This window comes from Sturnus vulgaris, chromosome 13 (genome assembly GCF_052056855.1).
Source record: "Sturnus vulgaris isolate bStuVul1 chromosome 13, bStuVul1.hap1, whole genome shotgun sequence".
Lineage (NCBI taxonomy): Eukaryota > Metazoa > Chordata > Aves > Passeriformes > Sturnidae > Sturnus > Sturnus vulgaris.
In genome coordinates, this window is record NC_142255.1 from 14,698,281 (window position 1) to 14,724,629 (window position 26,349).

At 45.0% G+C, this 26,349-nt stretch overlaps 1 protein-coding gene across 1 annotated transcript in view; it reads left to right on the forward strand.

Annotated features, from left to right (window-relative positions):
- SLCO3A1 (solute carrier organic anion transporter family member 3A1) overlaps positions 1 to 23,673 on the forward strand; it is a 137,145-nt gene extending 113,472 nt beyond the window's left edge. Inside the window, exons 6-10 of the mRNA XM_014888824.2 lie at positions 1,698 to 1,896; positions 2,750 to 2,888; positions 7,203 to 7,378; positions 10,254 to 10,318; positions 14,679 to 23,673. Coding sequence (XP_014744310.1) covers positions 1,698 to 1,896; positions 2,750 to 2,888; positions 7,203 to 7,378; positions 10,254 to 10,318; positions 14,679 to 15,058 — 959 coding nt within the window. The 3' untranslated portion in view covers positions 15,059 to 23,673. The remainder of the gene's footprint in view (positions 1 to 1,697; positions 1,897 to 2,749; positions 2,889 to 7,202; positions 7,379 to 10,253; positions 10,319 to 14,678) is intronic.
- The last annotated feature ends 2,676 nt before the right edge of the window (positions 23,674 to 26,349 follow it).

The following is a 26,349-nucleotide window of genomic DNA, read 5'->3' on the forward strand; positions in this document are numbered from 1 at the left end:
GGTTTCAGCTGTGCCCAGAGCAGACCTCCGGCATCTTTTCTCCTCAGCTCTGCCCTCCACTGCATCCTGCTGCCATCACTTCCCCTGTGGCCAAGCCTATTGTGTGGGAAGAGGTATGGGACAGGCAGGAGAGGAGTCTGTGGGAGCTTTGGATGCAGCAGAAATGGGCCATCTGAATCCCTGAGACTCTGCAAGTCATAGTGTGCCCCACTGAACTCCTTGTCTCATGGTTCTGGTGCCCCACACTTCTGCAGCCTGTCTCAGTCTGGGTTAGGAAGTCCAATTTCTCCTGTTAGTCACTGCTTTCCCCTTGGCCTGGAAATGACAAGGTTGCAATGAGCAGTTCAGGTACTGAGTTAGTGCAGCTTGGTTGTCTTTCAAATGTCCCTTCTCTCTGACCATTCCATGCTGCTGTGATTTCACGTTCTGCATTTCTCAGTGTTCATTTGTTCCCTGTCAGGACACTGATGGCAGAATATTCATTTATTTTCTGCTGCTGCTCATCCCAGGCAGGCCCAGCCATTTGTTTATGACAGCCTTTCTCTCAGCAGCACCCAATTAAGATATCTGCAAGTTGATCTTGGATGATCTGCGACCCCAGCTCGCCAGATGGGCAGCTGGCAGTGATCTGTCAAAAACTGGGACATTAGGAAATGGGTGGATCTTCATAAAGAGAAGTTTGGAAGCTGTCTTCTGGTTTTGGCCTGGTTTTCCAAAAGAAACAATCCCCTGCAGTCAGCCTTGCCTCCCCCAGCAACCCAGGAATTTGCTAGTGAATTTTAATACAATTTGACAGAAGGCCAGAGGTCTCAAAGTTGTTAGGCTATTCCATCTTTCCTGAAAATTAAAGGCTTGGCAAAGGAAAGTAACTTCACTGTTGACCCAGCGGGAGAAGGGAAAATGCTGTTTGGTGGGAGCTGGCTGGGCAGTCAGCATGTGAGTACAGCTGGATGGCCAGCAGAGAGGGGATCACCCATGAGCCAGAGCACATCCTGCTTCTGACCTCACAGCGGGAAAGGAGACTTGGATACCTCCGTGTTTCTCACAGCAGCGTGTTTAAACAAAGCTGTAATCAGATTTCTCACGTGGCATTTAAGGGAGTCTAGAAATGCCAGGACTGGGATTCTCTTCTCAGCACAGTTCAGGCGGGTGAGATCTGGATTGTAACTGGCAGCAAAGGGATAAAAGTGATCTCAAACAAGCATAGTGTGGTAATTTCTATCTGTGCTGGAAGGGGAGTCACTTCTGGCAATGATTTTGCATTTCACAGTTAAAGAAAATTCTTTTAGGGAGATTTCATATTTTCAAGTGCTGCTCCTGCCTAGTCTCTCTAGATCAGATTTCTGTGAGTTGCACCAGCAGGGCTCATCCAAAGCCTCCAGACACCTCGGAAAATTCTTGACTTTATTTGCTGCTGCTTAGGTCAGGCTGGGCCAAGCTCAGCAAGTCTGGCATTCCCTCCAGCATGGATGAGAACTGGCAGAAAATCCTGGTTCCTCCATGCAAGGCAGCATGCCTGTTTGCATCTGTTCCATTTTTTGGGCAGCCCCAGTTTGGAGCTATTCCAGCAGTTGGTCATTGCAAGGTTTCCTCATGCCAGGGCACAGATCTGGCTGCAGGAGAGTTCAGCCCTGTCACTTTGTGTAGCTCACTGTGCCTTGCTCGTGCCTCTTGCTAACTGGTTTTTCCTCTTGCAGGGATGACAGCAATCCCATGTGCATGTCTGGGCATATTCCTGGGTGGGCTCTTGGTGAAGAAGCTCAGCCTGTCTGCTCTGGGAGCCATCAGGATGGCCATGCTGGTGAACCTGGTGTCCACAGCTTGCTACGTGTCGTTCCTGTTCCTGGGGTGTGACACAGGACCTGTGGCAGGGGTTACTGTTCCCTATGGAAACAAGTGAGTCCACAGAGAGTTTCAGGGAGCTTTAAATCTGTGTTTGTGTCCTCAGCAGGTAGTGCTGGCCTTCAGACAGCCATAGAGCAAGCACAGGGAAGGCAGTGTTATGTGGGCTCTTGGTCTGGGATGTTTCCATGCCACTCACCACTGGGAGGGTTGAGGACCTGCAGATGACAATAGAGTTTCACTAAAATCTGAAATTCAGTCAAACTGAATCAAAAGGTGCCAGACCTGTAGCATTTTTGTAGGTCTGGTTTGTCCTGGAATGCACTGCTTTATACATTGATTTAAATGCCTGAGGGGAATTTGGAGAACCAGGTTTAGATGCCTGGAAATAGAGATATGGTGAAGAGAGAGTGTTTGTGGCTGCAGGCCCATTTTAATATGAGAAATGAGGCCCATGTAACCCTGTTATGTCCTGCACTCACAGGACTTGGAGAGAGTTATTTGGTATTTTCTTTCTGAGTGCTCCTGTGTGCAGTGGCAACTCTTTAGATGACAGCTTCAGCCTGTCAGCTCCTTACAGTGTTGCAGGAAAACACAGAGCAATCTCCACAGCATCTCTGTGTGTTTCCTTGAGGCTTCTTGTTGAGGTTACAGGGCAGCCCAAGCCTTGCATTAGATTCTCTTTTGCAGGGAGATAGTGGCCATGGTATTTCAGTCTCCAAGGACAGGCTGTAGCCTGGATTTCTTAGAGCTGGAACCCAGCTAGCCTTACAAAGAATCCTCCACTGCTTTTTTGTAATGTGTTTGCCTTAACTATCCCTCTCAAAGGCATTTTTGTGAGGCAACAATTGGAAAAGCTGCCTGATATCACACTATCCATTAATTTCTTTCTCTCTTTGTCTTACAGCTCAACTCCAACCTCATCTCTGGACCCATATTCCCCCTGCAATAACAACTGTGAATGCCAAACTGATTCCTTCACTCCAGTGTGTGGGGCAGACGGGGTCACATACTTATCTGCCTGCTTTGCTGGCTGCAGCAGCACGGTGAGTGAGCTTTCCTGGGGACCTCTCACCTGTAGGAACACTTCTGAGAGCTCAGTGAGTGAGGTTCTTGCGAGTCTGGTAGAGTAGCTCACCCACAGCCAGCACTGGCTGCACCCCCAAAAGCTGACCTCACACCTCCAGTGGACCTGAGCCCCTGTTGATTTTGACTCTGTTCCATAAATTCCCACTCTCTCCAGCAGCAGCTGCCACGGAGCAGGATGGGATCTCACAACCTCCTGCCCTGCTCTTCCTCCTCAGCATAGAAGCAAGGAACGTGGTAGGAGATCTGCACAGGTGTCCAGTGGCAGAGCACATCCTCTGCAGGACATTGCTAGCCCAGAAGGAACCAGCTTCTCTTTTATCCTGCTGTTCCTCATCTCCCCTCTTCTCCACCTGCCCACGTGTGCCCTTCCCAACCCTTTTAGTCTTTTTCCTCTTGCTCTTTCCCTGAATCTGGTTCCTAGACAGTTATGAGCATATCCTGATTTTATTCACCTTTGTTTAAGCTTTCCTTTAACTCCTCTTGCTTCTCTCTCTTTCCTTGCTTTGCTCTGAGGCAGCAGCAAGAGCAGTTGTCAGGGGAGCAGAGATTCCATCCAAAGATACTCTGCATTTTTTAGTTCTCTCCAAGAGTTTTTTTTCTCTTAGAAAACTTAAAGACCAAACTATCTCTGTATAAAGAAGATGTGGGGAATTTTTAACAACATCTTAAAAGCCAGCTTTTTCATTTTTTGCTGCTGAAATGTTAATGTCTTCTGGGTTACACTGAAAATGAGTGCCTGCTGCTCCTGTGGGTGGGGACTGCTGGGATTCCTGCATCCTTGCTTGCTGCCTGGGGCTGTGCCAGGCGTGGTGATCACTGCCGTGTGGAGTCTGTGCCAGCTCAGCCTGGTCACAGGGATTGTTTGTGCCTACAGGGGCATCAGTGCTCACCACATGCAATTATCCCCCCGTGGCTTCATCCTTCCTCTTTGAGGAGATACTAAACCTGCCTTCCTGCCCCAGAGACAAAGCACATGTAAGTGCTGCTGAGCAGACGCTTGCTGCTGGCAGGGCAGCCTTCCAGATCACCTGTGAGCTTGTCCTGCTTAAACATCTCCTCCATTCCCTCTCCAGCCTCAGAGATGCAGGCATCCCTGTGAAGCACCACAGTTTTGAGCTTTCAGCAGCCTTACAAAGATCTACATCAGTGTATGACACGTGAAGGTGTTACCTCCTGCCCTCCTCTTCCTCCTCCTCCCAGTCAGTCAACACCTGAGAGGGGAGCAGGATGATTTTCACAAGAAACCAGCTTGTTTCAGGCACACAGAATTGTGTCTCAGCAGTTCACCAAGCCTTCAGCAGGTGTACAGCTGGTGTTGGTCTGTGGCTGGAGCATGGGAGTGATCTCCTCACAGTGCAGGGCAGGGCAGGGCAAAGCTCTGGCTCCTCTGGAAGGAGTGTGGTAATGAAAATTCAGCTCTGCCCCTTCAGTCTGCACTGCCTGACCTTGTGCTCTGCAAGAGCAAACCTCTCAGCAAAAAACTCACTCTCCCTCAGGCTCTCTCTTACTCATTCCTTCTTATTTTGCCTTTTCGTTGTCATCCTCGGGGTTTTTCTCATCTCTTTGTTTTGTGGGGGTTTTTTGCAGTAACATTTTGAACACAAATTGGTGAAGCAATAGCATCCGCTGGAAAGGGCATTATCAAGAATTATGGACCAGTTTGGCCATGCAATGGCCTTGAGGCAAAGCCAAATTGCCAAACCAAGTTTTAAACCCATAATCCAGGTAATGACCTGTCTGGAGGGTCTTGTGAATGTTACGTGCTTGTGATGAGCCAAGGGTTGCTTTTTACTGGGACATAAAATTCTCTGAATGCTTTATTTAACTTTACTACATTTTACGTTTCTGACTGCTTCTCTTCACTTTTCTTCTGTGAACAATTTCTAAAAGCAATGTGTAGCTCCATTATTTTTTTCTTTTTCATTCCCTCTCTCTTACTGAGCTGATTCCAGAGGTGCACTTGTCCAAAAAGCCGTAGGAATATCAGAACTGGTAGACAGAGCTCTGGCACCCCCAAGAACTTTCCTTTCAAGTCATTCCTGGGAGTGACCCTTGCATACCTTGTGGTTTTTTTCTTGATGCCATTGACTCTCTCAGCATTTTGGCTGGAGACACAGAAACTCCAGCCTGGAGTTACTGTGCTGGCACCTCACAGCTTTGCATTGAAGTACCAGTCAGAGCCAGGGCTTAAAAAATGAGTAATTAAAAACGTGGGTAATTTGCATGGATAATCACACCAAAGTCAGGGTGCTTTTAAAGGTATAAACTCTGCATCTGTGTAGTCTCACAGGCACACATAAATCTGAGTGTGCAGGTTGCTGGGCAGCAGAAGGTTCTGATAACAAGTGGTTGAATACAGTGGGGTTGCAGACAAGGGGATCTATAGAAGTTTGGCACAGGTAGCAAAAAATTGTCTCTCCACAGGACAAAGTTATAACTCCATCTTTGATGTTTCCTTGTTTGATGTCTGTGAGTTGCATACTGTGTCAGTAATAAAAGATCAAAGATCTCCCAGGTAAGGATGAGGTGCAGTGCTCAGCAAGCTGAGGTACTTGGTGCAAACCACTCACACTGCTTTGGGCCAGCACCTTGAAGCAAAGTGGTGGAAAAAGTGGATTGAGGGACACATTTTCAGGCAGTGAAGGTAGGATCTGCCTTGTGCTTTGTAAAAAAATCTCACCATTGTGAGGACAGCCTGCTCCACCACTGCCTGAAACAGGTACTTTCTGTCTCTTGACGAGAGCCCATGGGAAATAAACACTCAATGCTGCATGTTTGCTGTGATGGGAGTTTTGTCCAAGGGTTATTCAGTGCAGGTATATACTTTTCCAGACTTAGATGGGTTTTTGATCCACAGGGCTTTATCCAGGCTGGTGGATAGCAATGCACTGCAGTAAGAACCAGGAGCTACAAATTCCTGTTGTCTGTGCAAATACCACCTCAGTGGTGCTAATTGTCGACATTCTGGAGCCTTCAGGTGTCAGCTTCTAACTCAGCACAGGAATTTGTTATGTTAATTATTGCTTGCCAGCAGAAAGGCACCTGAATGTCTGCTCCAGCTCTCCTGGAGTTCTGCACCACAGTCTCTCTTGCCCTTTGTGCACTTAGTTGGAAAAAAAGGATTTGACTCCTGTGCAGAAGAAAGAGATTGGTGTCAGAAAGGTTGGAGTAGTACCCTTGCTGAACCTTATCTTTGGAGGCAGCGAACCAGAAAGTGTGCTTTTGTATGGTCCTAAGGGGAACGCTTCTGCAGAAAAGCAAAGGAATTTCTGCTTGCCCATGGTAGAGGGGAAGGGGAGGAGATTCAGCTGCTTTTCAATATGTTATGTTTTATGACGTTTCTCCTCATATAAACATGTGACCTGCAAACCCAGCGGGCTGGTGAAGACAAGTCATGAATCATTAATGACTGTTTCTTTCTGTATTCGTTAAGGGATTTTTTGGTAGTATTGTGTGCCTTAATTGCACTGACATCCCCACTCAGAAATTCAGGAGGGCGAATTGGGAAAATAAGGAAAAAAGAAGTAAATCCTTAAATCTGTGACTGGCAAACAAAGCTTCCTTTCACATCCTGTGCTTGCTGGAGAGATCAAAGCAAAATGCAGTCATTCCACCCTCCTTCTGATCACATATTGATAAAGTTTATCTTGCTTGACTTGAGCTTTTAGCTCAACACAAATCCCTCTGAAGCAGATGCCGTTTATTAGCCCTGGAGTGCACTGAAGTCCTGCAGCGTCTGTGCTGCCAGGCTGTGGTAATTCAGCTCTGGGTGAGCTGCAGCACCCATCGTGGGTGGCTCCTTCCCAGGGTTTGAGGTGCTGGAAGCAGGTCCCAAACCTGCAGCCAAGAACAGGGCTGCAGATTTACCTGCATTTAATGTTCTTCAGTTTAATTGCAGCAGCCAAGAGGATGGAGGTAAATAAGAAAGTAATTAGAACCATAATGGGGGGATCTTCCTTGTCACAGAGACACAGATTGTTTCTTTATTCTCCTCCAAAAAGGTAGAACTCGGTAATAATTTTGTCACGGTGACATTTATGGGAGAGACTTGAAAGGAGCAGAAGAAAAGAAACAAGCCAAGGGACAGCTTTCCCTTGCTGGCAACATGCATCAGCCCTGATGCTCCTGAAATTCTTTCCAAACCCCCCTCCAACAAGCACTTAGAAGTAATTTAATTGACCATTAGAGGATTAGGTGTTGCTGCTGACAAGCCCTGTTACAGGTGGGGGTCACAGCTCTCCCTGCTCCTGACTCCTTGTGTTTCTCTGCAGAACCTCAGTGGCTGTTCGTGCCTCACCTCGGTCCCTGCCGAAAACGCCACCGTGGTTCCTGGCAAATGCCCCAGCCCTGGGTGTGAAGAGGCCTTCCTGACATTCCTGTGTGTGATGTGTGTCTGCAGCATGATCGGGGCCATGGCACAGACACCGTCAGTCATCATCCTCATCAGGTGGGGCTTTATTCATCATCCTCATCAGGTGGAGCTTTATTCACCATCCTCATCAGGGGGAAGCTTTATTCACCATCCTCATCGGGGGGGCTTTATTCACCATCCTCATCAGGGGGAAGCTTTATTCACCATCCTCATCGGGTGGGGCTTTATTCACCATCCTCATCGGGTGGGGCTTTATTCACCATCCTCATCAGAGGGGCCTTTATTCACCATCCTCATCAGGTAGGATCTCAGTCACCATCCTCATCAGAGGGGCCTTTATTCACCATCCTCATCAGGTAGGATCTCAGTCACCATCCTCATCAGGTGGGGCCACTCCTTTCAAGGAATCAGGGTGGGAGGGACCCTAGGGCACAGTGGGGAGCTGAGGGTCCCACACAGCTCCTGGCCTCTGCCTTTTGCACAGAACTCACTGTCCCCAGACCCATTCAAGCCGTTTTCTCCCTAAGCCACTTTTTTCACTTGGTAGCACTTGGTTTAGCTATGGCATGGCCCCAGTTCAGGGGCTGCAGTATGGAGCTGCTAGAGAGAAAAAGGAACTGCTCGAGCTCTCCTTTAGTAAAGTGAGGGAGTGAGGTGGAACTGGGCCCCCAAATGGACAAGATTCTTGCAGGGATTTGCAGAGAACGGTGGCAGGGGTTGTTCTTCTGGGATTAACGTGGAGATACAGATGTGCAGTCTCCAATCCAGGTAGTAAGGAAGCTACAGCTGCATCAGGAGAGGGGCAGAATTGCCACCCCATGTTCTCAGCATGTAATGGCTTAGGGAAAGGCTTAAGCTCACCTTTTGAGATAGTCTGGAGACCACAGAAAAATGAAAAGCTGCAGCAAAGACTAGCTTTGGTGAACACCTCCCTGACTGGAGTTCAACTTCTCTCACCCTGGACCAAGTCCAAGAACATAGGGAACTTGGAAGTCTGAAGGACATGTCTTGAGTTAAGCCAATGTGAATAGGTGGGCAAAAGTAGCTTATTCAAATAACTGACCTTGTGTTATTTCCAGACATGTGGAACACTTCACCTTATGATATACATATATATCTAAGCCCACATTTATCCAGAATTACTTAGCTGTCCAAGCTGTCACTTACTGAGAATAATAACCAGAGGCATAAATAGCAGATCCATTCTGCTGCCTGGAAAATTCCAATAAAATTCAATCAATAAGGTCTGTATTAGAAACACACTCTTGAGTGGATTTTGGACAGAACAGCTCTGTGAGGGCATGTCTCCCTGCAGGATACAAAATGAGATATTCCACCTACTAGTTCATTTCTCTCTTTGCATCTTTGGTAGCTAAAGGGAAATCAAATTCCTCGTGATAAATATTATGACAAAAGCAATTTGAAGTTTGAAGAGTTCTTTGTTCAAGGAAGCTGCCAGCACCTTTAGGATCCTGCATGGAGACATCTTTGTGTTGCCTTCAAATGAGATAAGCCCAGCACCAGCCAGGAAGAAGAATACCCGGGAATAAAAAAAGCAAAGGGAAGATTCAACATACTCAGTTCAGAGCTGTAGGAAATAAACAATTCACACATCCAGATTTGTAACTTCACTCAGAATCACTGATAGCTACCAAATGTACAGCAGAGAGCTCTGAGCCAGATACTACCTCGTGCTCTCTTGCAACTGCCATTTCCATTGCTTAAAGAAAGTTGTGGCATATGAATGTGTCCTTGGTGTCCAGAGCAGTGACAAGTGACACTGGCAGCTCCCATGGTTATTTAAAAATGGACTCAGTGTTTATAAATTAAATACCTTGTCTAAGCAAGTCATTTGGTCACTGCTGTAGTCAGTGAGAAAAGGAGATGTCTCCAAGTGGAAATTTTTACTCCAGCCTAAGGTAAGAGGATTGACTTTAGTCTTAAATATAGAAAAGTGGATGAAACACCACTAATAATTAAAAGCCCACTATGAATATTCCATATGATAATCTATTTTTTCATTATAATAAACTTTCAAACTCTGTTTCCTTAATTTCCCACCCAACTTTAGAATCCTATTTGAGGATTCCAAGCCATTAACCATTGGAACGTTTTTCCAAGGTCACATAATTCCTGGCATAAAGGCTTTATATAAAGCGTGGGGGTCTGCCTGAAAACTGCTGAAATTCATCCCAAGGTCACAGGCTTCATGCAGAAGTCATGGTGTGGTATTACATGGCCCATGAATGTGTGAGAGGAGGGCAGGTGATCAGAAGGGTCTTCTCCTGACCTAAAAGCTCTCACTGGTTCTGTTTTATCCCTTTTGGCTGATGCCCCTCCAGTGTATTTATACAGAGACCACCCCTGCCATGAGTGTTTTTTTAAGCACCTGTAAAGGATAACTCTTAATGCAATAGTGGTTGTGTTCATAGCAGAAGATACTGCAAACACTGTCTTCCCAAGATGAAAAAAGTGGCCTGCTGAAGTCACATGCATGAAAACTGGTGTTGAGCACTTCCTCACTGAATCACTAGGCTGATTGAACCCTTTGGTCCACCATCCTCCCTCCCTCTCTTGTTCCCAGTAGTCTGGGGAGTTTCAGAACCAAAAGTTTTCTCTCTCTCCAGTTCTTAACATCTGGAGCTTGAAAACATCATAGGGAGCTTGTAAACAATGATTTAATGAGATGGGAATTCCATTTTTCCCCATCCAATGACAACATTAGCTGTTGTTATTAATGACTTGGCTAATTCCTGAACTTATCACCAATGCAATTACTTTCAGGGCTGTAGGCAGTTCAGGAAAAGGCAGAAGAAAAGCCCCATTAATGACTTTTTTGCAGAGGTGCTGGTGGCATCCTGGCTGACAGCACAGAATGGCCACAGGGTGTGTTAATCAAAGCAGAACAAGAGGAATTGATTTTTTTTTTCTCTCTCTCTCCTCCCTGCAGAACCGTGAGCCCTGAACTCAAGTCTTACGCTCTGGGGGTGCTTTTCCTGCTGCTCCGGTTGCTAGGTAGGTACAAAAGTTGTGTGTCCTTCCCTCCCAACCTTTGTTCCTTCATTGAACACTCCAGTTTTAACATGCAAAAGTTGATTTCTACTCCCTGTAGTGCTGCTGTTGTCGTGGGTGGGGTCTGGCACACTGGGGCCCAAGCCCTGCCCTTGAGGGATGTCACATCAAGGCTCCTGAAGGCACTTTTCCTGCTATTTGTGTTGTGCTAATGGAAGAAAATGCAGTGTTGCATGAGAAATGACTGTTTCTCCCATGGTTCCACACAACCAGTTTCTCTTCTGTAGCTGTTATTAACGTGTCAGCAGCTTGCAGAATTACTGCTGTATTGCATATAGCTGAAGTAGAGGGATATGGATTTTCACCCTCCTTTGAGAGACAGGATCTGTGTTACATGGTGGGTTTGCCCCTTCCTTTGGGTGTCTCAGAAAGGAAACCAGGAAAATGAGACAAGCTGAGTCCTTGTTTCATCTTGTGGGTTAATATTCCATTGAAATGCACATGGCTCCTCCTCTGGACTAGTATGTGTTTCTCATGTGTGAATTAAAGGGAACACACCAGGCTGCTGGTTTCTGGGTGGAGTTTTTCTCCCCTCTGGAAGAGGTGGCTCCTATTTTAAACCTCTCCCATTTCAGCTCATTTGTCTCAGTGATTCAGGGCAAAATCCTCTGATCCATCATTGCGTGGGACCATCTCACGCCCAGGGTTTCTGCATGCTGTGGGAGTGGAATTTTACTTTTTTTAGCAGAGCACAAGGAGCACCTTCCCTGCACAGCTCCCCCTTGGTCCCAAAGGAATGAGCTGGAGACTAAAGTGTCATCTTTTAGGCTACAGCAAGACACTTCAGTGTCTACAGGACTGAAAATCCAGCAGTACCAGACATTGCTTTGAATAAGTGACTTCATTTTTTTTCTTTATTTCTTAACACCTCATTCCCTGTAAGCTGAACAGGAAATGGTGCTCCCAAACCAGTTTACAATAAAGCCAATTAGATGTCTATTGGTTTTGGTGAAGTAACTGCAGTCATACAAAAGTTCCAGCAAGTTAACTTAGCCAGAGCTCAGATAACTCAAAGGGAAGTTTCTGGGATGACCTGGGTCAGCTCTGGTTCCAGCCTTGCAAACGCAGCATTTTCTTTAGCTGCTGGTGCTGCTCGTGGGTTTTGGCCTGACTTCAGCTGTGACTGGCTGAATGTGGAGTGTCAGCAGGCAAGTGTGCAAGGAGGATGGCTGTGGGGTGTTGTTTCCAAACTTCAGGGGAGGAATTTTTAGCTTTTCTTTTTTCCTTTCAAAAGAGAGAAGTCTCCTGAGATAGCAGCATCCTGAATTCCTCTAAAACCAGGCTGACATGTATGCTTAAGTTGAACAGATTTCTTATTTTCATTCCAGTAAAGAAGCCATAGTGAGAATTTAAACTCAAATCTTTATATGTTGCTCTGTCACTAAGGGATTCCCATGAAATAAGACAATACATCCTGAAGCATATCAGCAGTGTAGCTGGAACGCACAGAAAATGAAGAGAAAGATACTCCTCCATATGAGCAAGGATATCTACATTGTGCCTCTATCAACCTGAGGTTTGAGAATAGCTTTACTGATTTATTTTAAAAGCTTTTCAGTTCACCTTTAAGCTTTGACTTAAGAAGACAGTGATAATAGCTGCTTCTTGAACCAAAGGAGAGAATTAAATGCAGGAGGTATGAGACCCGAAGGTGCAATCCTAGCTAATAGATTTCAGTAAGACAGAAGCACCTTTTTTTATGCAGCCCTACAGTTTCTGCTGTGAAATACATATATAGCAGAAATTTTTGCAACACTTTGCAGCAAGAGGTAGAACATGATTGACTCTCTTTAATATTCACTGTAATAACATGAAACATGACTGAATTCTCCTGATATCCTCCTGCATATATTATCTCATTTTGTAGGAATTCTGCTGTGAGAGGGCAGCGTAAATAGTGTCTTCACATAAAAGCATTACTGCAGTTTCCCAGAGAAGAGAGTAAAGCACTGCCATTGGAGCCAAAGGTTCAGAATGTGATTGTCTGGAATGGCAAAGAATTTCAGACCTTTAAGATCCTGGATGCATCCTTTGTGGGTGGTGTTCACCATGCATCCTGGAAAAGCCTCTCCCTACCAGGGCACTTCCTTAGATTTTTATCTCCAATCTCATGTTGTTTGCCTGTTCTAACATGACAAAACACCAGTGTTTCACTCTCAAGAGGAGTTCCTGGTGTGCAACCCCTCAGCTCCCTTGTCTCAGGGGTTCTGAGCACCAACTTGCTCCTGTCAGTCTCTCGTCCTCTCCTCTGCTAAAAACAACCTGAAATACTCACTGGTTGCTAAAGGTTTTTCCACATGCCTGCATTCACATGCGAGTAGCTTTGGTGTTCAAGGGAAACAGGTTCTTCCTCAAGTCTTATGAGGACACTTTCCAGGCAGATTATCGTGGACACCAGGCAGGCCAGCTGAATCCAGCAGGTGGGATGGCAGCTTCCTCTGAAGTTCAGCCTGCAGGTCTCCAAAGCTTTGTGTCAGCATCTCTCAGCATGTTAACACCTCACACCTCAAAATAATGATCCAAATGTGGTTTTCTGTTATTCCAGAAAGAATGTGGCTCCTCAGTCACTGCCACATCTGGATGTTACCCCTGAGGTGCCATCCAGCAGCACTGGGCACACAAACTGCAGTCAGCAGCACAGCCTCTTGCTTGTTTGTGAATTTTTAAAATCCGGGTTGAGTGTGTGGTTGTTCACAGGTTTCAACTGAAAAAGCATCTTTTAACTCAGAAGCAGATCAACCCAGCCTGGATTTTCCAGTTATTGAAATGATGAACAAAGAGCTGGCGCTGATTTTTTTTCCAGAACACAGACAGGTTTTTAGATATGATGACTGGAACTAGTATTTCTAACAAACAGATTGTCTTGCTTTTTTATCATCTGGTTTTATTTACTACATTTGTGTTACTAATGACTGGTTAAAACAGGTACCAAAAGCCCATATAGCCTTTCTTAATTCCTGCATTTATCGACATATAAGGAAGATCAAACAAAATCTGCAGAGCTCCAGTCATCAACAAAATAAAATAAAGAGATCTCAGTTACCACAGGGAACAGTGAAGACAACCAATTTATCTGCAGTCTTAGGATACATGTCATGAATGCTCGTGACAAGCTGAAGGAAGGTATCTTTTTTAAGCCTGGAAATCCAGGTTAATGATGAAACCGGATCCAAGATTAAACACTTTCTTGTCTTAAAACTGAAGTCCTTGTGTCTGCTTTCACAGGTATTTATAGAGTCTCAGGCATCACAGCACCTACGGATGCATTGATACTGTCAGGAGGATGTTGTGCCTGCCTGCTGGTGGATTTCAGTAGATACAATGGTCTCCTTTGCTCGTCTTAACCCACACCAGTGACTTTATCAATCAGGGGTTTATTCGGGGTTTATCTTCTTCTATTCTCTGCCCATTAACACAGCAGAAGGTAGAGAAATGGTTACATTATGTAGAATGTTCACATTTTCATCCCAGTGCTGCACGCTCAGTGCATGTGCTCTGGCTGGGGAGTGCAGAGCTGGAACGTGGATGTCCTAATCACTGTCAGGTTAATGGGAAATGAGGGGTTGCTGCAGTGTCCCTGTAGGATGGGGGAAAGTAGAGAAGAAAAACATTTCCTTTATTAGTTAAATGAGATTGGAGTGATTACTTTGCTTTAAGATTGCAGCTCTGCTGCAAACTATGATTGAGAAACACTCATCTGTAGTTAGCTGCAGTGGCTGTGGGAGAATCCTGCTGTGATATTTCATTTAATGGCACACCGAAATTTTCACTTCTTTTCAGATGGCATCTTTGACATCTATTAGAGGCTATTGTATCTATTCCTTAGATCCAGAGAAACCCTTTTGCTCTGTCAGGGTACAGTCCAAAACTGGATCTCAGTGCTGAGGCTCATTTTAGGTGCTGAACTGGAATGCTCTGAGATCCTTCAGGTGAACACCCTAAAGTGCAGAACTGCTAGTTTCTAGAGAGTGAGCTGCAAGGCTGTCCTCCTCCTCTTTCATTTACCCTTCCACTTAGTCTCATTAGGCAAACAAGAAACTTAATAAAAGCCACTCAAACTTGAATAAAATCCTTGCTGCATGTTGATATCAGCAGGAATCTCTTCCGTAGACGTTAAGTCCAAGCTAAAAGCTCATCCACAAACTTCATTCGGGTTAATTTAAAACTTCAAAAATTAGAATCACAGGCTGTAGCTGGGACTATTAACCTTGATAAAGTACCTTCTTTCCACTCACTGAAGTCACATCCTCTCTCTTTATCACAGGGATCATAAAAGCATGATTTGTCTCTCTTATTTTGGCAGGTTTTATCCCACCTCCGCTGATCTTTGGGGCCGGGATTGACTCCACGTGTCTGTTCTGGAGCACGTTCTGTGGCGAGCAAGGAGCCTGTGCACTGTATGACAACGTGGTCTACAGATACCTGTATGTCAGCATTGCTATTGCCCTCAAGTCCTTTGCATTCATCCTGTACACAACCACCTGGCAGTGCTTGAGGAAAAACTATAAAAGATACATCAAGAACCACGAAGGTGGTCTCAGCACTAGTGAGTTTTTTGCCTCTACTCTCACCCTAGACAATCTGGGGCGGGACTCGGTGCCCCAAAATCAACCACATAGGACAAAATTTATCTATAACCTTGAAGATCATGAGTGGTGTGAAAATATGGAGTCTGTTTTATAGTGACTGTGGAGGGGTGAACTATATTAATAATACAAGGGTCCTTTTTAATAAAAACAAGGAGAGAGCACGAATGAAAGAAGAAACGACTGCAAAACAGCAACGGCAACACAGGAAACTTTTTGTCTTTTTCTCAAAGTCAGACCCAGCCAGGATTCTTGAGAACAGCATCTTTCAATGGGATCACTTGTGACATCCTGCAGGGTGATGGAGAAAGGGGGGAGCCCTTGTGGCTGGGTACCAGCCCCTTTGGTGACAGTACGAGCTTCCAAGGAGGGCGTCTGCAGAGGTTCACCGGAGAGCTCGGCACAGGCTTGGGCACAGGCGTAGAGAAAGCAAGGTGATAACAGCAAGCTGATAACAGCCAGGTGATAACAGCAATAGGTTTTGTCCCAGTTGGGATAGGGCGTGTGGAGCCCTGCAGGGTTGGCCAGGCTGGGTGCTGCTCCAACCTGCTGCCATGGCAAAGAGGGAGCGGTGCTGGAGTCCCTCCACCAGTCACACTCTGTCACCAGCCACGAGTCCACAATAAATACCTTGAAAGCTGCTGGAAACCTTCCCGGTGGCGAGCAATGCTGTCAGGGGTATCCAAGTCCTTCCAGCCCAGGCTTATTCACAGATTGCAGCTTCGTGGCTGTCTGTGAATAACTGCTCTCAGATCTCAAACCCACTAGAGTTCAAGACATGTGCTCACACTTGCCAAACGTGCTGTCATTTTTAAAGGGGGATGAGTTCCAAATGCTTATCTGTGTAGTCCTCTAATAAGATGTTTTTTTTGAAATTATTTTCAAATCTATGTTAACCCTTAAATCGCTGACACTTTTCCATGAGGAGGATTTATTTATGCTAGTTTGGGTAAAGGATCCTGTTTAATTCACCCAAACGTAATGTGACTCAAGGGGTTTGTTTAATCCTCTGCATTTTTTATCCATACGCCTTCATTCTAATATGCTACCAAGCCAATGAAGACACATAATATGTTTTTAAAAAAAGAGAATGAATGCACTGTGTCTCTATAAAAACAATTGTCTGTTGGAGAATTATAGATAATATGATGATTTACATAATATAGTTTTTTCATATTCTATGTGACTCAGTGAATACATATATATGTGGAGAGGCTGTTTATGTTCTCTCCAGTTTTTAAAGATATATATATAATTTGCAATCTAGAAATTGTGTGGTGGATGTTTTCTTTAAAGTGTGTATGTGTGTGTGTGTGTGTGTGTGTGCGTGCGTGTGTGTACAAGATGAGAGAAATACTGACCTTAATCCTTCAACCCTCACAACTGGTATTTTATTTTTCACCTGAGAAATTCCACTGACTTTCAGTGGGAAGCCATGTGAGGAAAATGGAATAATCTCTCCTGGATGCCACATTTTGTTTGTACATGTGGGAATAGTGTTCCTCTGGAAGGCTGTGTTATGGGAGCAGAGGTTGGCCAGCACTGAGCAACTCAAACTTCCATTCAAGCTCCCCACAAAGCTTCCATGCAGGAGCAGATTTGGCTTGGCTCTTGCAGTGCAGTCTTACCTAAACCTGCAAAAACCGTGGGGAAACTTTCATCTGATTACAAGAAGCATGGGGGTCAGGCTATTTTGTATGCATATTTTTGTTTTCCAAAACATTCCTGCTGAGAAACAATGCACATTGGCAGCATTTGATGAGTTTTTCCCCAGGAACCAGACTTGTTTCTGATGGACTAAATGTCAGAAGGGCTTTAAGGGTTAGCATCATAATGAAAAGTTCCTTTTTTGTGTGCATTTCTAAGCTATTGTGAACTTGAGGCTGTTTAGAGGAGTGACCTGGCATGTTGAGTCAAATGCTGGATGTCACTTCCATGCAGGTGGCAGAGGGGTTGATCTTCCCCAAGTCCTTGTCCATTGCTGCAGTGGACACCCCAGAGCTGGCACAATTACAGAGGGTTGATAACTTGTCACTCATGTTCAGCACCTTTTTAGCAGACTTTGCTCTTATCCAGGCTTTGCAACATGGGTGTGGGCTATCAAACTGCTTCCACTTGACTGACTTTACATGGGTGTTTGCAGCTTGTGCACAGAATGACATGTTCAGCAACAATAAGGGCAGGAAAAAGGGTGTATCAAATAAACTCCATTGTGCCAAATACTCAACAAATATTGTAACTGCAGATAATTAATTCTTGGGTTTCAGCCATGTTAAGAATCACTCGACTGATAAAGGAGTTGAAAGAAAAAAAAAATTAAGCTATGCAGTGCCATTGTTACATTGGGTGGTAAATGATGCTTTTTAGACCATTACATTGGTTTAGTATATCCTGTCTGCTAAAACAGAGATACTGCATCCATAAAACAATTAATTCAAAAAAGGCACAGGGTGCATAACTGTCTCATCAAATATATATAATTGTCAACTATAAGCCTTTGAAATCATTCTGTACAGTTCTCTTCATTCTGCAGATTTATTACTTAGACTGCTGTCTTTCCAAATGTTATCTCATAATTTTATACTATACACACACTTTCAGACTCGAACACAAATGTCACAGAATAGAACCTTTCTAAAAGCCTGATTGCTTGAAATTTCATAACCCCTTTCACAGTTTCATGATTTTCCCCTCTGAAGGACCAAGGTGAAGGAGAATAGCATGCTGATTGATGTGATGTAAAACAAACTCCCAGTGCATGAGCTGTGGTTTGTTGGTACAGTCAAAAGTCCCCCTTGACCAGAGTTATAGAAATAGGATTCCTGGGCACGTAACATTTTCATTTTTGTTTTTCTTTACTCTTTTCATTTGATCTCTTCTCTTAGTATGTGTGGGAGATGCAGTTGAATGGGGTTACTTACATTATTTTTAAGCTGTAACTTGAAAATCCTACATGATTGTTATTTTCTTTTGATAATGGAACTTTTGAAAAGCTTTTCCCCCATCCCCCTTTTTTTCTTTTGTTTTTTTTTTTTTTTTCCCAGGGTTAAATCTGATGCCTGCATTGTGAAGGGCTTTGCTGTAAGTGCTATGGTACAGATTTAAGAACAGAGCTTTAGTTTAAAGAAAACAAACAGACCAAACCCTTCATCCACACTAGCAGGCATTCTGGTTTTTTTCTGATTTCAGAACCACAAGCCATTTTTGCCTGCAACCCAATGTTTGTTACAGAATAACAAATGAAGAGCATCAGACATCCTCCTTCTTCCCAAACTGCATTATGGGCCTTCACTTGTGAGTACTTCACCTCCATCCTGCAACTGCCTTAACCATGCAGGAAACTTAAAAAACAAGGATGGAGTTAGAAAAAATGCCCATTCCCAGGAACAGAAACAGGAGCACGGCCTGAGCTGTGCAGTCCAGATCCAGTGGTGGAAAGTGGCTTTTTTTTCATATTCAATTGAAATTCAGGAGTGTGTTGAGGTCTCAGTCTGAGCAGAAATGTTCTTCCAAGCACTGTGTTCCCCACGTGGCTGTCTGCTAAGGAATGGGATGTTTGGAAAAACAAACTACTTGAGATTCTGCACTCTCTCTGGGATTGACCAGTTGCCTTGCATGACTTCAGGTTGAGGTTTCCTTTCCCTTGCACAGATCCCACTTGGAAATAGCCCCAGTGGAATCAAAAGGGGACCCCAATCTAAAACTGGTGCAGATGACACTGGAATAGTTTTCTTTGCATCCTTGTTAATAAGGTGATGCATATCCAGAAGCTTCTTTTAATATATATAGAAATCAAGAGTGGGACTGAAAAGTCCATCACTTGAATTATCACTTGAATATCACAAACCTTCCATTCTTAGCAATTCAGCTAACAGGGACCTCCCTCTGCCATTCCCCTCTGAGATGCACTAAACTCCTCGGTGCTGCTGCTGTTAATCGTGCTTGGGTCTCACCTTGCTCAGAAGGTGGGAAGGGAAAAATGCAGAGAGGAATTAGCTTCCATTATCTGACTTAGCTATGCTTCAAAATGCTTCCAAATTGAACTGATGGTCTGCAGACATTTGGAAAGTGATTGGAGTATTTCCAAATGGCTGAGATGCATTGACTTCTTTTTCCTTGCAAAAAAAAAATTAAGGGAGTGAATGTGATTTGGACCCCCTCCTATCCCCATCAGAGTTTTGTGTTCATCACATTGCAGTGGAGGCAATGTGCTTAAGGTTCACCTTTGTGTCTCAGACTCACATTTTTTCTCAGTAAATGAGGTCCTGGGATACAGAAAGGCAACTCCATCTCACAACCAGCAGTTTCACTCCACAGCCAACCCTCAACAGCCTAAAGTCTACCAGCACTGTGAAGCTTTAGCCCCCAAGTCAGCCACAGCTGTTGCTGCCATGTGAGAGTTTGTCACAGCTGGGTGTGTTTGGCTTGGTATTTTCTTCAGACTTTGACATTCTTGGTGTGATGTTTGCTTTATTCTTGGCAGGTGGTGTGGGGAATTGTCAGTATAAAAGACACATGCAAATGCTTCACTGGACTGATGTGATAACAGCTTTGTTTTTTTATTCACAAGGGTTCCCAGACTTACTCCCGCTCTGCCTTTAAATGCAGCCGTGCTCATCTATCCCCCTAATTTCATGTGAACTGTGTTTGCAGACAGGAGCAGGTTTGTTGTTGTTCTCTCTCAAGATCTGATTAATATGTGCAAAGCTCACAAGCTCCTGTGCACAGGGCAGAGCACCCCTGATTACAAGCAATAATCCTGACCTGCTCTCGTTTGCAATAGGAGTTCTGGCTTTTCTTACCTAAATCTGGGCTCACCTCTCCAGCATCTCACACTGCTGCTCTGACTCACCTTTTCTGCTGGCAGCCAAAATACAATTGGTGGGAATATAGCAGCAGTTTATTAAGATGGGAACTTTTGGTGTGAGCCAGATTCAGCCATGCTTATCTGATGGTTGAGACTGATTCAAGGAGGAAAGGACATTGCAACTGAGCCACTCAGAAAGGATTATCCATCCTTCTGTGCTCCTGGATAGTCCTACCTCCACCAGACCCATGGTTTGTGGGTGTTTTCTTCCAAAGTGACCATCAGCTTCCTTTCTCTAGCCATAGTTCTTCCTTCCCCTGATGGCAAAGCACAGCTTGGCTATACCAGAGTTACCCAGAGTTACTGAGAGCCATTTAAATTTGCCTGGGATGCCAGCAGGTCTCATTTAGTTTTGCATATGTTCAAAAGGTTATAGTTTGTTCTGCTTATGTCCCTTAAATTTATAATTTCTAGGCTGCAAATGATGTTTTCTATCATTCCATTGACATTTCTAGCCAATCTAAGTCTTAATACAATTGCTTTGCTGAAAAATGGCCTTTCAGCAGTTCTTAGACATGAGGTACTTCTTTATTAACTAGCGATGCCAAGTAAAATCTTTGGCCATTGTCTGTTCCCTGAATTCAGGGGAGTAGAAGGAAGCTGTGCCTGCCCAGAAGCAATACTGATGTTTCCTGGGCCAGAGTGTGAACATGGACTGCTTTTCTTTCAGCTTCAGTCTTGCCTTGTCTGCTTGGCTCTGAGTATCTCTTGGTCCCAAAAAGACACAGGAAATTCAGGAGAAGCTACGTGGACAGAGAAATCCATTTGTAGTGTTTATGTCATTTTGCTTCAATCTTTATTTGTTTGATGAATGGAGTGACCCCAGGGATGGGGTCTTCGGGATGGGATGAGTTTGTGATGTTTCCCCCACTTTATTCAAATTGAGTGTGGCAGAGCAGGATGTCCAACCCTGAGAAGGAGAAAATCTGTCATACCCTGAACAGTTTGTAGTTCTGGACTTGTTCTACACAAAGTTGGTGTCTGCATATGGCAGAAAGCAATAAGAAACTTGTCAGCTACAACTCAGCAAATAATTTATAGCAACTTCATACATGAATTTTCCCTTTTATTTCTTCCTTGCAAATTGCTGAGAAAACCAAGAAAATGCCTCCAGTGTATTTGCAAGATTGTTTCTGCATATCTGTGGTCTGGAGAAGCTGGAAAAGCTTTCTTGTAATTCATATACAGTGGTTTGTTCTGGATGGACATAAAACTCACAGAGGATATTTCTGCTCCCTGAGTTTCCTGGGCTGGAATTTTCTCACCAGTAAAAATATTTATTTCAAAAGTATGTGATTAGGAATTGAGAAGGAGAATCCTTGCTCATTGCCAGTGGGCTGAGCACTGCTGGACACACAGTGCTCCAGGACAGCCAAAGTGCTGCCTTCCAGCTCAGTCCACTTTCCAGGAATATTCTCTAATAGATGCTTGAAATTCTCAGCCTCTCCCAGTGTTCCTATTGGTTAAAGCACTCATTTGAGTAATTACTGAGAGCAAACACCAGAAGGGTATGAACCTAGACAAAACCAAATTGGTATTGAGGTGAAGCAGGTGGTGCAAATTTTACTTGCGATGTTTGCACAGCTCTTGGATCGGAAGCAGAAACCTCTCGGGCATCAAGAGAGTTGCATATGGCCTAACATATCTTAGTTCTTCCTAAATGAATTGCCCATGGGTGGGACAGCAAAAGGCATCTTTCCCTGCCACGGATATCTCAGCCCCCCAAAACCCGCTTGCTCTTGCAGTACGGCATCGCACAAACACCGGTGCATTTACCCCTCGGTGCAAACAGTGCAGATTTTGGTGCCTCACAACTCTTAACTGTGAACTTGAAAGGAAGAAACCACCCCTGTTCTTCACCTGTGACACTTCGTGCCCCATCAGAGGAGGAGGATGATCCCTCTTGGAGACTCGCAGCCGTTTTCCTCAAGTCCCAGTGCAGCAGGACCAAACGGTGCTCTGTGATCACAGGTAGCTCTTCCCTGTGCTCGGGGCTCAGCTCAGCTACAGCCCCACGTTGCCTTCACAGTGTTTTGGTGCAAAGCATGGTGAGGAGACTGCCCCTGACAAGTGCTGTGGGCTGCCAGTGGTCTGTGACCAAATCCAAGTTTTGGATTCTCCACTCTAGCACACGAAAGCAGCTTCCCTCACCTGCTTTGGGGAAGGAGCCATCCCAGAGCAGGGTCAGAGGGAAACTGGAGCAGCGCTGGGACCGCACAACAGGGAGCTCTTGTGCCACATCCATAGGGAGAAGGGGGTGGGATGGAGCAGGGGAAGAGCTGTGACATTTTAAAACCCATAGTGCCTACCACTGCAAATGGAACGCTGTATTGTATTATATTATACGTGACTACCATGTAAATAAAGTACAATAAATGTGGTGTTCGTTAGGATTTTGATACAAGTCAAATTAAGTCTGCAGAAATGTTTTTTTTCCCTGCTGTATGTACTTATATCACATTCCAGGCACAGGGGACATTGGAGTCGTGTGAGCTAGCAATGCATAAATGGCATTAGATGGGGTGTATTTGCAGTAAGACTGTTTTAAAATTCCTTTTGCCCTGTGCAGGTGAGACACGAGCACCATCTGAAATCAGAGGAGAGGGAGTGGGGCAGTTCACACGGGCAGGAGGAGAGCAGCTCTTGGTGTGGTTTGTGGGCAGAAGAGACTGCCCAGCCAGTCCTTGGCCATGCCTCGTTCACGGTGGAGAAGCAGCGAGGTTTCAGTGGCTGATCTCCCTTTGCTTGTTTTCCTGCTGCAGAGGTCAAGCAGCAGCACATGCCCTGCCTGTGTAACCTGGTTATTCCCCACCCCTGACAGCCCTGAGCAGCAGGTACAGATGAGCAAATGCAAGAGTTTAAAATTCAAAGCAGATTAGGAAAGAAGGGTCTTGACCAGCTGGCTCCTCTGTGTCTCTGGTAGAGATTGAGGGGCTTGGGGTTTTGGCTAGTAAGAATATTTGGAACATACTTTGTTCCTTAATCCACTCACTTATCCATCCTTCTCTTTCTCCATAGTATAAATAAAGAAAATAATACATTTTCAGGAGGCAGGCCTGCCATGTCTCCATGCCCTCCAACTCCTGATGCATCTTTTAACTGGGTTGTTGGTGGGAGGTTCTCCCAGCTTTGGAAGCTCAGGACTACTCTGACAAGTGTTTTCAGCTGGTGTGTGGATGTAATCCTCCATCAGTGCATGGAGGGTGCTTCCACACTGATTGTCTTGTTGGAGAACAAGACCACCCCCTGCAGTTTGTCACACCTGTGGCTTCAAACTCACCTGCAGAGCTCTGTGCAGGGTCCACAGCACTGGAGGAGTATTTACCTGTCTCTGTACCAGACCAGTCCATGGTGTTTGTCCCTCATACCATTGCTGTCCTTCACAGTCACCTGGGCAGAGCAGCATCTGTGGGCTGTGAGAAAGGTCCTCCCTGCACAGAACAGCTCCATAAATGGTCTGTAGCACGGTGTGGGACCTGGATGAGCCCATGTGCCATTGCCCCTTCTCGGGCTGGGGGTTACTGTTCTGCAGTGCCCAAGGGAAGTGGTCCTCAGAAAAGTCTTTGAACTGTGCTGGTAATTTGACTGCTGGTAATTTTTCAGAGGTTTAGCAGTACTTCCAAAATAAACCAAAACCTGGTTTTGAAAAGGAAATGTTTCACTGTACAATTGACTTTTAAAATAAGGAAAAAAAAAGGAGAAGCCACATGCTCGATATATTTTGAGTACAGTGTTCTGTATTTTTGCAGCTTATATTTTCCAGATGAGCAGTTTAGAAATATGTGATGTGAAATACATACTGTAAGTTTGCTGTAAATGATATTAAAAACACTATTTTCATTCTTGTCCTGTCTCACTGGATGATGTCTTTGGTTCTCCCAGGTCGGCTGGCTGGGCTGGTGCTCTGACTGTTCCAGAAAGTTCTCTACCTCAGTAAAAGCAGGGTTGAGAGTTCAGGTTGGAGGTTCTGATGGTGATGTTGGAAGTTTGCTAGAAATGACAGTGGGGGTGAATGTGTTCTGTGTATGTGCAGCGCCCTCAGAGAGAAGGTCCAGTGAAGCAGTGGTTGTGGCAGAGAAGGTAAGGCTTGTTTTGGGGAAGGCAAAATGAAGTTTGATGAATGGAGAAAGGAAAGAGAGAACAAAGGCATCCTAAATTCTTGCAGAACGGAGGAACTTGAACACCTGGAATACACTAAAATGAGGAGGAGCTCAGAGGGAACATGATTTGAGCAGGAAAATGCTGGATGTGTTGGTGGTGATGAATGTCTCACACTCTTTGTGTCAGTTCAGCTGTGGAGAGAAAAAACAACAGGGCTTTTAGCTGAAATAGCAACAGCTGAGTGAAGTGGCTGAGCCCTGCCATGCACCCTGAGCCCCTGCAGCTGCAGAAGCTTCTCCATCTCCATCAGTGCTGCCCTGGGATCAGGCCCAGAGGGTGACACATTCCTGAATATTCAGTGACACACACTTCCCCTTGTTCCAGCTGCTGTACTGGTCAGAATAAAAGTAATCACTTCTTTGACCCATTATTTTTAAATGCTTCAAATCCGGTGTATCAAAGGGAAGTTTTCTCCTGAGCTTCTACAAAATGATGCTAAATTAGGCAGTTGCATTCCAACTGAGTTGAATATTCACTTATTCCTTGTTTGTTCCATTTTTTATCCTCTCTGTTCCAATTTCCTCTTCTGAAAGGCAGTGAGCAAAACAAAGATTAAAAGTCAGAAAACAAAAAAAATCCAAAAAACCCCAACAATTTTGTTGCTCACAAGTTGAATCCAACCACCGTTGCTTTGAATTCACTTTCTAACAACAGGAGCTTTGGAGAATAGTTCAGGAGGAATGAGGGAGGAAGTCTGGGAAAAAAAATGTTTTGTTAAATGTTGACAGCGAATAATCTTTTTATTTCTTCCACTTCATTGCTTTTCCTCAGCCCAGCTCCTGGTAGTGCTGAGGTTTGTGCAAGCTCCCTCTGAAGGCATCGTTCCTGCTTGCTCCCCTGGCCATTGCTGGCAGGTCCCCACTGTCCCCCTCAGTGGCTGAACACACCAGCACACATCACACCCAGCATTTCTTTAGCCATCCTAGACCTTTCATTTGTGCTGCTACCTCTGACAGAATCTGGTTAATTGGGTATTTACTGAGCTGAATTCTGTTGTGGATGCAGACTATTAACCTTTATGTCACCTAGAAGATATTACACCAGGTAATGTTTTCAGACTGGGAGGTTGATGTGTCAGTGCTCAGCCCTCCCTAATTAGCAACAGGGCCCGTGTGTGGCTGTGCTGTGAGCCCTGCTTTAATTAGAGAGGACTCACAGTTGGGTTACATCAACAGCATCAGTTTACCTGCCCCTTTCAGCCTTCTCTGATCCTTCTCCTCCTTGGTGTTCCAAGACCTTGGGTAAGCCTTGATGGGTGCCCACCTCAGGGATGCTGTGGTGCTGGAAGCCTTCCTAAGCCATCCTGAGCTGGGTCTAAGGCAGTGACTGGTGGTGAAGTGTGGGGAGCTCCAAGTGGAGAAGGTTGTGGTGTTCCAGACAATGTGCTCTGCACCAGCTTTGCTCAGCTCCTGAAGCTTTAGATGATCTGTGTGCTCCTGAGTGGCCTGGAGGCTGTGAGAAGCTGTTTTGGTTTTGTGTTGGGCTGTTCCCTGTGCTGGCAGCAGCCCAGGGTTGTGTGTGTGTGTGACAACAGAGAGCAGTCCAGTGGTCTGGAGTGGGGAATGTTGGAAGGATAAAACACTTCATTAAATTGTGACTCTGTACCACAAACCCTCTCTGAAGAGCCTTTCTCAGCCAGCCAGAGAGGAGGGACAGATCCCATGTTCGTGGCAGGGCAAAGTTAGGTGTTTATCCCTTGTTTCTGTTTTCCTGTCACTCCTGTGACAAATAGGTGTGCTTCCACACAAATGCCTTGGGCTTTGCAGGCAAAATGCAAAACCAAAGTGCTACATACAGCCAGTCAGAATATTCCCAGTGAGGGGGGAAATGTAATTTCCTCTAAATTATAACTTTTTGTGGGAATATCTTCGTTTCAGAGCTATTTCATTCAAACAAAAGCTGATGAGCTCGCAGTATCTTGTTGAAATTGGAGCATTTAGAGTTTTCTTTGGGAAACTGTAGCTTGAATTTTCTCAGCATATAAAACAAATCAGACTATTTGGGCTTTTATGAAATGAAATGTTTTGATTGCCTTCAAGCAATATTTTCTGCTTAACACTACACTTCTGTGGAAATTCTGAAATTCAGTGTTTTGTTCTATTTTGAGACACAAGTGCACATAAACCTTCTGGAACTTTTCACAGATGCCTCTTGCCAATCCAGACCTAACCAGAAAAATAGTCGGAGTGCCTAACTGGCCTGTGGTCACTTGGGACATGGGAGCAGGCACAGCTGCTGTGAGGGAATGCAGGAGCACACAGTCACCCAGCAGAAGTCCATGCTCTGGCCAGGCAGTGTGAGGATGAATCCTAAGCAATTAAACGTTTATCCATTGCTCAGTTTCCTTTTTCCATTGATCC